The sequence below is a fragment of the Pteropus vampyrus genome, unplaced genomic scaffold (assembly GCF_000151845.1).
Source record: "Pteropus vampyrus isolate Shadow unplaced genomic scaffold, Pvam_2.0 Scaffold202, whole genome shotgun sequence".
Lineage (NCBI taxonomy): Eukaryota > Metazoa > Chordata > Mammalia > Chiroptera > Pteropodidae > Pteropus > Pteropus vampyrus.
This window is the reverse complement of record NW_011888983.1, coordinates 1,462,757-1,474,480: the sequence shown is the minus strand read 5'-3', so window position 1 is coordinate 1,474,480 and position 11,724 is coordinate 1,462,757. Positions and strand designations below refer to the sequence as shown.

The 11,724-nt window shown below is 43.2% G+C and overlaps 1 protein-coding gene across 3 annotated transcripts in view; it reads right to left on the bottom strand.

Moving 5' to 3' along the window:
- The window catches only part of LOC105300115 (core histone macro-H2A.2), a 46,166-nt gene that overhangs the window by 4,321 nt on the left and 30,121 nt on the right, over positions 1-11,724 (bottom strand). For all 3 annotated transcript variants that reach the window (XM_023537825.1, XM_011372163.2, XM_011372162.2), the window contains 5 exons: positions 10,506-10,612; positions 9,069-9,266; positions 7,848-7,958; positions 6,269-6,368; positions 1,875-1,964 (listed from right to left, as the gene is read on the bottom strand). In XM_023537825.1, coding sequence (XP_023393593.1) covers positions 1,875-1,964; positions 6,269-6,368; positions 7,848-7,958; positions 9,069-9,266; positions 10,506-10,612 — 606 coding nt within the window. The remainder of the gene's footprint in view (positions 1-1,874; positions 1,965-6,268; positions 6,369-7,847; positions 7,959-9,068; positions 9,267-10,505; positions 10,613-11,724) is intronic.

Sequence of the window (11,724 nt, the reverse complement as noted above, 5' to 3'; positions counted from 1 at the left end):
CCACCACAACCTCTTGCCCCGTCCCATCCAGCTTTCTGGCTAGTCAGCCTGGACTGAGCTGTGTTCTTCCAGAGAAAAGTTGTGTTTGCTTCTCTTTATTTCTAAATTTCTGACGTGTTACCACAATGGGCCAGGTTTTGGATTCATTTTCATTTATTATACTCAATATTTTCAACCTGAAGATTCGTGTGTTTCATTCTGGAAAATTTTCAGCCTAAATACTGCTTTTCTACCTTGTATTTTCTGCCTCAGGAACTCTGTTTAGCAGTATGCTGGAGCCTCTCATTCTATGTAGAGCAGCTCTTTTTTCTTTCCTTCCCACCCTGTCAGGCAGTTTTCTAGGTGCCTCTCCCGGAACCCCCAGATCCAATCTCATATGGCCAGTTCAGGGCTCTGTCTCATGATCATGTAGGGGTGTGGCAGATCCAGACATTGAGCCAGTGGGCAACGTGGCCCCAGGCCTGGGTGAGGGGCTCCCTGCTCCCTTCGGCTACCCTAGAAAACAGATTTCACACAAGCCACAGCCCTGGATGGTGGTCATAGCTAAAGGCCATGGAGTTTTATCCAGCATTTGCTTTCAGCACTGAGCCTGGCTCCGGTCGCCTCCAAGGGTGAGGTGACTCCAGCCCCATCACTATGTAAGAGCTGACCTCTTGAAGGTTCTGCATATTACCAGACTTGGAGCCCAATGCCCGCAGCTTAGACCTCCCTCACTGCTGCCACATGTAGCTCTCCTGTCCCTGCCCACACGTACGTTTGTCATATTTCAATGTGGCTCTGTCTTAAAATTTTAAAAAAGAAACTCTCATTGCTATATGTATGGAGAGTGGTGTGTGCAGACTGTAGCGCACTGACTCATGTTCTTTCCTGACTGGAACCTCCACTACTTTTCCAGCAATCAAATCTGATTGTGACAGTCCTCAGCGTAAACTTTCAAAGGTGCCTCTTTCATCTATATAGGGTCTTCTTCCATCTGCTGCTCCCTGTTGGATCATGACCTGAGCCTTTTCACACACAACACCCCTATGGCCATGATATCTCTGCCCCCGAGTGGGTCTTACACCCTCATGGAGCCTCCCCAACTCCTCCAAGCAGAGGGCGAGCACTGCGGTCCTGTTCCCATCTCTCTGTGCCCCACTTGTGTGTCTGTCTTTCCTCTTAGACTGACCAGTGCTTGAGAGCAGGAGTGGGATTTATTATCTTTGGAGCCCCAGCATGAGGGCAGTAGTTGGCACTGACTACCTGGTCACTGGGGGTGGTGTGGGTGGGGACACAGATTGAAGTTGGACCCGCTTGTCAAAAAGTTACCCAATAGGCCTGAAAACAGGTGTTCAGATAAAAACTTGTGCACAAATATTCATAGTGGCTCTATTTACAATAGTTAAAGGAGGAAACAACTCAAATGATGAATGTATAAACAAAATGGAATATTATCCGGCCCCAAGGAGAAATGAAGTTCTGATATGTGCTACAATATGCATGAATATTGAAAAAATTGTTATGTGAAAGAAGTCAGACACAAAAGGTCACATGTTGTATGACTCCATTTATATGACATGTCCAGAACAGGTGAATCCATGCGACAGAGGCAGAGTGGTGGCTGCCAGGGCTGGGGGAATGGAATGACTGGTTAACGTGAGGTTACCCAATAGCAACAGACTATTTTTGGGTGACCTGATGCAAACTGACTTGAACTATCCAGACACTTTATAGTCCCCAAAGTGTATGAAACGATCTACAAAGACTTGCTGAAATTTAAAAAGATAGCTTTCTGACTAGTTATGGCATATTTTGCTTTGCAAACTGATTACGTGGGAAGCTGGAGAGGGAAGTGGTGGAGCCGTGCAGGGAATATAGGCCCAATTCACACTTACCTTCAGCAACTTCCAAAGGGCCCTGGGATTTGCGGAGCTCTTTTACTGTTTCCAAGAACTCTTTTCCCCCAGCCTTTTCCAAGGCCTTACCTGTGAAGGAGAATAAGGGGAAGCCACTGTGGTTGCTCTTTTCAATATCATTAATTACACCGTTTGACATACTTTTACTAAGCCAGAAACAAACAAACTACATTTGGAAAGTAGGAATCAAACTTTGCAACTAAAATCCTGGTTTGCCAGTGGTCACTGGTGGCAGGGGTCTCTGGCCTCTGCCAGGGGTCCCCAACACCGGTACCGGTCCTGGTCCGTGGCCTATTAGGAAACGGGCCACATAGCAAGAGGTGAGCAGCGGAAGAGCAAGCGAAGCTTCACCCGTGTTTAGAGTCGCTCCCCAGCACTAGCATCACTGCCTCAGCTCCACCTCAGATCATCAGGCATTAGATTCTCATAGGAGCACCGGTCCCTGGTGCCAAAAAGATTGGGAACTGCTGTGGTAGGACTTAGATTCTAGCAAACTCTTTTAAAGGACCTTTTAAGGGATGATTTGGCCATAAAGTGGTCTCGTAACATGAAGCCTGAAGATGATTTTTTTTTTAATTGAGGCTCCAGTGTTCTCTTCTTTGGGTTTAGTACCTGCGTTGTGTTGGTTAAATTCAGTGTTTTGATGTGATGGCAGCGTCCCACACTGCGGGGCATCTCATAGACCCTCTTGTCATCAGCTCCTAAGCCTAGTTTCAGAGCCACCCTTGTGGCTGCAGTCTCAATGGGGAGCCCAAACCCAAGGTGACCGATGGCTTGGCAGGAACCCCTAGATGGAGGGCTCTGGGGTCTTGTTCCCATCTCACCACCACCAACATGTTGTAAGTCCTTGGGATCAAAGGACAGACACAGGCCAAGAATAGCCTGGAATGTTGTCCCCCAAACTGGGCCTCAATTTTCAATGGAAAAATGCAGAGATTTGAGACGCTAATCGCTGAGGACCTTCCTGCTGGGAGAGTCCTTGAGTATTTGATATTAAGGCAATTCCCTACTCAGTATTTCAGGGAACCCCCAGGAGATGGCAGGACTCTACCTCTGGCCCAGTATGAACTCCACCTATGTGCCCCAGGGGATCCTCATGCCTCTGAGATGACATAATGGTGTTTCGTCCAGACCAGGGTGACTGCTGATGTCAGGTGAGAGGTGAGGTATTTCTTCTCATATATGTCCATCTTCTGTTGAATTTGGTGATCTGGATGTCTGAGGCAAGTTTTAACTTTCTCTCTTTATGGTTATTAGTATTATTATTATTCAGTTGAGAGGCTTTCCTAGAGGCTCGGTGATGGAGCCTCCTCACTCCACACTCAGACACTCAGGTTTATTTGGAGAGCCACAGTGTATTGTGCAGACCAATTAGAAAAAATGTCAATTCCAGCAGTCACTTGCCCCTGGGATGGATTTGGGGAGGGGGCTTCTTCATCAATGTGCTTGGGTTTCAATGATAGAATTTGGAAACAGTGATCGCGGGCTATGCTGAGTGCCCTGAAGTCTCCTTTCTGGCCCTCAGACTCCTGGCCAGTGTCGATCTGTGAGATCACAGAAGCCTGGAGGAGGCCAGGTAATCAAAGCTGGTAGCCAAGTCCATGCTGAGGAGTAGGGGAAACAGGTTTAAGTTGCTTCACTCAGATCAGGGGTCAGATGGGAACATGTAAAAGGCAAGGTGAGTGCACCCTCTTCCCTGAGGACTTCTAAGAATAAAGCAGCCCGGAGGGTTGATGAGGGGACTTATTCCTCGTGGAAGCATTCCAGTGAAGAAATGAAGAAGGAACGTTAGAATGAGAACATCCCCACTTTGCAGCCCCTATTGAATGGAGAAACCTAGAGAAGAAGCACCCACAGGAGACAAACAACCAGGCCTTATGTGCCTCCTGATGGAAGAACATCCCGTTTGATCAGGTTGTCTTGCCAAAAATTTTTGAGCCTGAATCTTATTAAGCCTCCAGATCAACTATCAACTTATAAGAAAGACAAAGAAAAAACACGTTTTAACAACATCAGGAGGATGCAATCAATAAAATCCAGATTGTGGGAAATCCTACAGGAAAAATGAATGGTCCAGCTTCCTCAACAAATAAATTGCAAAAAAAAAAGAGAGAGAGTGAGAGAGAGAGATCGGAAGGTATGGGTTACAAAAAAACTTAAGAGGCTTATCAACCAATTGCAATATGTGGACTTATTTGGATCCTGAACCAAATAAGCAAATTAAAAAAAATTATTGGAGATTTATGACATAACTGGAATTTGAATACTGACCGATATTTAATGATATTAATGTTTTTAGTTGTGATAATGGTATTATGGTTATGCTGTTAAAAAAAATAGCCCTCAAGCAGGGTTGGGCCTGGTTAGTACTTGGATGGGAGACCACCTAGGAAGACCAGGTGCTGTAGATGTAAAAAATAAAAAATAAGGGATTGTAAGCTGACAAGGTCCTTGCAATCTGTGAGGTCAACCAAAGGCTGCCTCGCCTAAAAAAAAATAGCCCTCATTCTTCTGAAATATTCACAGATAAAATGATAGGACATCTGGGGGGATGTGTGTGGGGGCAGAGCTGAAAAAGACTTGGTCATGGGTTGATGATTGTTTCAACTGGGTGCCTTGGGTTTCATTATACTCCTCTGCTATTTTTGTATAGGCTTGAACTTTCCAGTAATAACATACAATGTTTTAAAAAGAATAAATCACGGCCGTATTTGCATGGAGTTATTGGTTTAGGCAATGGTAGTGGAGATGGTAGTAGAATCATCATGGGAGGGACCCTTTCTAACAATACAGCAACAATAAAGATTATCATTTATCAAATGCTTATGAGCCCAGCAATGACAGGTGAGGAAACTGAGGTCCAGAGAGCTAAGAAAGCTGCCCCAAATCACACAGCTAAGTAGTGATTTATAAAATCCAGGGCACAGACCCAGGCTGACTCCAGAACTTCCCTGCTGGGATCTGAGCTTGAGTTTTTCCTCTTATATGAGAATTCTTTCTATTCTACCACCACCCTGCTACCTAAAAAAAAAAATAAAAAAAAGAAAAATCATTATTGTTTTCCTATATAAATATGCAAACTACAGTATGATAAAGTAGGACAGTACCACTTGTTTTCCTTATGAGAAGCTAGGAAACACTTCAAAACAGAGCTCAAGATTAAGGCCACCAGGGGAGTCTTTCCACAGAGGCGTGGAGTTGGTAGGACCTGAGCTGGATTTGAAGAGTAAAGAAGGAATTGTCACCACCACTGTTTCTGTGCAAGAGAAGTCCTGTATCTCTGTAACGAATCCTCCCTCTCTCCACTGCTGTCCTATTTTCTTTCCAGCAAAGCAAGTGGCTTCTGATGCCAAGTGGGAAACATAAGTGAACCTGGCAGTCTGGGGCCACTGGTGCTGCCATCTAGGGCTGAACTACTAGCAATTGCTTCAAGTCACCTATCTGAAGCAAACCCTGCATCCCAGGGACAAAGCCCTTCTTTGCTCACTTCATTGTTTCAGTGAAAAGGTTATGCCACTTCTGTGTTGTGAAAATGGATAAGACGGTGACCATTTAGTATGATATTATTTCTAGTACCCTTGATGGCTTACCTTCCCAAGCCCCTCCACCTAGCCTGGTAATAGGTCCCGCCTTAAAGACGACCTAACTTTTCCGCCCATTTCCCTTTTACCAATGGTGTTCTTAATATTTAAGTTTAAAATACATGTAGAGTTTTACCCAAAACATGTACAACAATGTTTAAAGCATTATATAGTCCGAACTGGAAACTAGCCAAATGCCACTAGTGGCGGGATGGATTAACAAATTGTGGTATGTTCCTACAGTGGAATACTATACAGCAAAGAAAATGAACGAACTATAGTCACACTCAACAATATGGGTAGATTTCACAAATATAAAGTTTAGCAAAAAGAGCCAGACACAAAAGAAGACATACTGCATGATTTCATTTACATAAAATCCCAAACAGATGACATCCATCTCTGCTGTTAGAAGGCAGGATAGTGGTTACTCATAGACAGAATGGTGACCAGGAATGGGGAGGAGGGAAACTTTTAGGGTGCTGGTAAGGTTCTGCTTCATGATCAAGGTGCTGGTGATTACAAAGATGTGTTTGTTCACTTTGAGAAAAATTGACCAAGCTGCGTACTAATGATCTGTTTGTATATAACACTTCAACTAAAATTTCCAAAACATATGCAGATTTAAAACAAAATTACTCTCAAGTAATGCTGTTGAACTACATAGAAAAGGCAGAATTTGACATGGGACCCCAAGCATGGGATATCCAGTTAACAATGACAAACTTCACAAGAACTTGCACAAAAAGTGGGCTCTACTATGGCACCTCTACCAAAGTCTCAAGACCTTACCTATATCTTCTTTGAGGTCAATTTCGGCTGTGGTTGGGTGGACAATGCCCTCCACTCTCATAGAGCCAATATGGCTGATGTCACTCTGGGTCAGGGACAGCTGCATTAGGAGAAAAGGACAAAGAGTGTGGGAAAGATGAAATCCTATTAAAAATCTTCATATTTTACATCATATCTGATAATTCTCTCAATTATTTATACTGAATGTCAACACAAAGGGCTGTACGTGGAGCAACCATCTTAAGCTTCTAGGTGTTTGGTTTACAGTAGGTTTTTTTGAGCTCAGTGGATTTGATTTTCTCTCTGAGGTTAGCAGCATACGACAGATCTTTTCCAGGAGCAGAAATGGGATCTCCCCTTCTCTTCCTTTCCCTATAGCCCATGCCTTAGTTTCTCATTCTGGGTGGCCCTTGTGTGTGGTGATATTTTCTTCGAGTAGCTCCTGCGAGAGAAACCCAGGGCTTGCCCTCTCCTCTCCCTTCAGTTCCCTGCATTCTTCCCAGAACGGTACAGACTTTTGGTGGAGGGATACAGAACGGATGACCTTGCTTGAAAGAAGCGATAGGCTTCAGGATCCTGACCTGCCTATGACTGGCCACCTTGCCTTTTGGGGACTACATTCCTAGGGTTACACTTGTGAAATGATGCCCTATGTGCTCCTAGCTAAGTGGAATGGAAGCATTCTCCATCGTCTCCTTATGTGAACAAGAACTTAATGTTCGCCTAGGTAAGTGAGAGAAAGCCCAGGTAAGTATGGACGACTCCTAGCGGGGACATAAATTCTACCACTTTGCTTCCCTGCTTGTAATGAATTAAGACCCTGACACATATACGTTCTTCTTATAACATGCTCTGCTTCAACAATTGCTTCAACAGAGGTTACCATTGTCCCACTGTCAGGCTGCAAACATTCAGCTACCAGAGATATGATTAACTGTTTCCTCATGTATCTTATTTCAGTCCCAGTTGACTTAATAGATAAATTGTCTGTTCTATAAACTTTATGCTGTGGGAATGAATTATTTGCATGTCTGGCTGGCTTGCTGCTGTGCTGCTGAAGAACATTCAAATGTATAGCCCTGTTCATTTTCTTTCTGCAGTTGAGAAAGGCAAGCAGACTAAATTATTGGCAAATAATTCGTTTCTAACCCCAGGGATATTCAAGAAACATATTTCTATTTCCTTTCTTTGACAAACTAAATTGAGCCATGTAAGGTGGACCTCCCCAAGCTGTTTGACCAAATCGGCTATGAGTATTTTTGGTGGGCACAGAAATAACTTGGGCATGGAAAATTTTGAGTAAAACCAGTAACACCATTCTATCTATTGACCAGAAAGATTCTATGCTCACCTTTAGCTGACCAACATCAGCATGAACAAGTCTCAGCACTAAAGAGCTTGTTCTCTCTCACAATGCAGACATTACCATTGCTCTTTAGTTTAAAAATGAATAATTCAAGATCAGAGTGAAAGTCGGATTATGGGAGCCAGGGATGAAGGAGGCAGCATTGCTTGTAAATAGTAGGTTATAAAAACGCGATTGTGCTTTACTACAGCATGGTACAATTCTTTTTATTACCTTCTGCCCTAGAACGAGGCTCTTAGAAGACAAGATGGTGAATCCATCCCCTGGCCCATCTTCAGAAGTGGAATTTGAAGTTCCTTCTTTATCACTGTCCTTTGCTTTGGACTGTGGGGAGAAATCAGAAGGACAGATGGGAAATCATCCAGAAAAAACCCAAAGTGGCTTGAGTAAGTGTGTCACATGGCTACCACAAACTTGCACATGAAAAGAAGTGGTTTGGTGTGATGTTCTGCTGTTCTCAATGGAAGGAAACAAAGGACAGCAATATCAGGGACACAAAAGAATGCTGCCAAAAATAAAGTGTGTTAAAGAATAATGTCCCTGTAGTCCTCACTCAAACCTGGATACAGGTGTTATTCTTGCCCTTTGCAACACCTACGGCTTCTGATGACAAACATCAGAACCAAATGGGGTCATTCGAGCACACTGCTCAGCTCCTCTTCTCCCTAGGATTTTCCTGGGGCACCGTGGCAGTGCACTGAGCCCTTATATAATCTTTCATGTTGTCACAGAGGTCTGTGGAATGAAACTTTGACAACCCCTGAAGCAGTGCTGTCCAATGGGACGTCCTGCGATCATGGAAATGCCCATCTGTGCTGCTTAGTGCGACTGAGCACTCGGCTGGTGCGACCAAGGAACACATTTTAAATTTGATTTAGTTTTAATTAATTTAATAATTAAGTAAATTGATTTAATAAATTAAATAAATTGATTTAAATTCAAATTGAAATAGCCAGCGGTTACCATGCTGGGCAGCATATGAAAGTATTATTCCACAAAGGGCATCTCTGAGCTATAAAAGCAAAATTAGCATACCAGGTTACCCAAAACACCTGAAATCCCATTGACTGGACTTAGGCGACTATCTTAGGGGACACTAGAAATATTTTAGAGTGCAACACGGAGCTCTGAAAAGCAGAGTTCCAAGCTATCGCCTCTCATTTAAAATTTTGGCGGGGGCAGTGGAAGGGATCTGGAGACTTGAAAACCACTGCGCTTTGGGTTTGGAGATTTCTAGTAGACGCTGCCTGATGACTGGAGCTCTAGTCTCAAGGGCCCCATATTCTTCTCCATAGACATTCTTGTCATTTTCCCCCAGCGCCAAGCTGCGGCGAGTCTCCAGTCCTTCAGAGATGCCGGCTACACCCTCATCTTTTGATCATTCAACTTGCCTCCTTCTCAGAGTCCCTGGCTCACAGATACAACCTGGCTCACCTTTTTGGACGTCCGTGGTTTGGCAGCCTTGGATTTCTTGCCCCCCTTCTTTCCTGACGTGGCCTTTCTTCCCCTTTTCTCTGGAGGCGGGGAGAGGATGGTTTCCGACTTGCCTTTGGTCCCTCGCTTTTTGGCCAGCAGTTCAGGGTGAATTCTGGGCAGGACACCTCCACTGGCGATGGTCACTCCTTTTAGCAGCTAAAGAGAGAAATGCATGGACTTAACAGTTCTAACTGTTGGCAAAACAAGGGTTAAATCTGGTCTTTGCTTTCCCAAAGAAATTGCATAATACAGGGTTTAATTGATTTTCTGTTTCACTTGCAGAGCTGTCCCTGTAGGTATCAAGGCCTCCCATGATCTTGCACAGAAAGCAAAATAAGCAAAGCAAAATGAAAGGGTATAGAAGTTGAAACCAGTGATGTTGCCCCAGGTTCTGAATTCCAGACATAACAGAGGATAAAGAGCTTCACATGTGGAAGCACAGCTTGACAAAATGAGGTTCAAAGGTCAATGCTAGGGCTAGACCCAGTAAAAGACAAACCAGGTCTCCATACTCCTTTGATCACGCATTCCATCAGTAAAATATGTTTGACCGGGCACCTCCCAAGTGATATCTGTTTACTTTAGCTAATTGACATGGACTACTCTATTAAAGCATTCTGCATATCTGAAAGCAGCATTACTCCAAGTGTGGTCTGCAACCAGGGCTGGTCCACAAACTGTTAGTTACCTGTCTGTGATGAAGTACAGAAATTACAAGGAAGAGAATAGAGACTTTTATGGAAAATTGACAGAGGCATTGTATATCTATTGGATCTAATAAAAAAATTTTGGCTCGTAGTTTGTTTTTTTTGTTTTTTATTTTTCTAGTAATTTTTTAATTGTATATTTGGAAATTATCAGTCCATGATAGACTGGAAATAAGAATCGCTTCACCACAGTTTGAGAACATATTAGAAAATAAGTACAAATAAAAATTCTTATACTATTGACCTGCCACCTTGTGCATCCTTGGGGGTCGGGGGACATTCACTCCACATTGGAATCAGTTCTAAAATATATAGGCTCAGCTCTAACATATAAAGAAGGACTCTGGCCCTCATCGAAATAAAGCATCAACGAAATTTGGGTGAAGAAACTGAAGAATAACATGTGTACACTTCACCTTCCCTGGCATCACATGAGCTTCCTTTTTTAAAGAGAAAAAGACGGTCTGGCCAGACCCAGAATATATAACAAGATCTATTCCAGAGGCATTTTAATTTGACTCTGAATGATATGACTGCAGAATTGGTTCTTCTTTTATATGATCTGAATTTTTTTGGTATAAATGTGACTGGGAACTATAGCAGGAATGATTTGTAGCTAGCCGGGTCCACATGCAGTAGTGTGTTTGGCAAATCCACCTGGTGGCATATGTCAGTGCTTCAGACATACCTGATTGAGCTCCTCATCATTGGCAACTGCCAACAGGATGTGTCTTGGGGCTATGCGGGCCTTCTTGTTGTCCCTTGCGGCATTCCCAGCCAATTCTAGAATTTCCGCTGAAATTACAGGCGGGGAGTTAATAGGCAATCACAGAATGGGGTCTGAGTTTTCTAAAACTTTTCTTTGGAAATGGTCCTTGAGTTTGATCAAATATATTCTTTGTGATTTTTATGTTTGGGTCTGGAAAGACATCCAGAAAGCTGAAAAGAACTCAGGTTACATACAAGTAACATATTTAGCAAGACCTGATATATGATCCTGTGACAAAGTCTTCTAGTTGTCTCTCAACATTAATTGTCCCCCATCTTCCTTAGTTTGTGGACTTCTGATTTTTTACTGAGCCCATAACCACAGGAAGTAATGGAGACAGTATTTCCTAATCTCCATTGTTGATAACTGTGGTCATGTGACTAAGTTCTGGCCAATGGAAGGCAAGCAGCTGTGTTGTATGGTATTTCTGGGAAGTGTCCACCCATAAAGGAAGGGACTGTGACCTTCTTTCCTTTCTAATGGCCAACTGAGGACACGATAGCTGAAATCTGAGCAGCCATCTTTGACCAAGAGGAAGAAGTGTGGATGATAGAGCAACAAGATAGAAGAAACTGGAGTCTCTTATGATGGTGAAGCCTACTTACCACCTGGACTGACGTCTATAGACTTGTTTTGTATAAAAGAAAAATAAACTCTCTTGTTTAAGCCACTGTCGAGAGAAGTTAATCCTGACCAAAACAGAATCCTAAATAGGACCTGAGCTGCTTTCAGTGTACAGACAGAAGGGCCATCCTGGAAGGGAAACGTCATGTAGGTAAAGTCTGACTTTTGTACCCACTGGGACCTCTTTCAGAATCTCCTTTTCCTCTTCACTTGATGTCCCAGGACTCTCTTGTCCTCAAGGAAAGTGGATGGAAGAACTGACTTATACTATGGGACAAAGAAATGCTTAACCTGAGAAATGAATTCCTAGTGGGTACGAATGAGACCTGAGAAGAAAGGTACCTATGAGACCTGAGAAGAAAGGTATGTTGGGGCTCTGGGGTTTTCCACATATCCCGCAGGACCTATTCATGGCTCTGAGTTTAACAAATATGTCATTTTGTAAATGTGAAAAAATGATAGAAAGGAATTTTCCTAAAACTACTTTATGTGCTATCAAAATTTTTGAGTCATA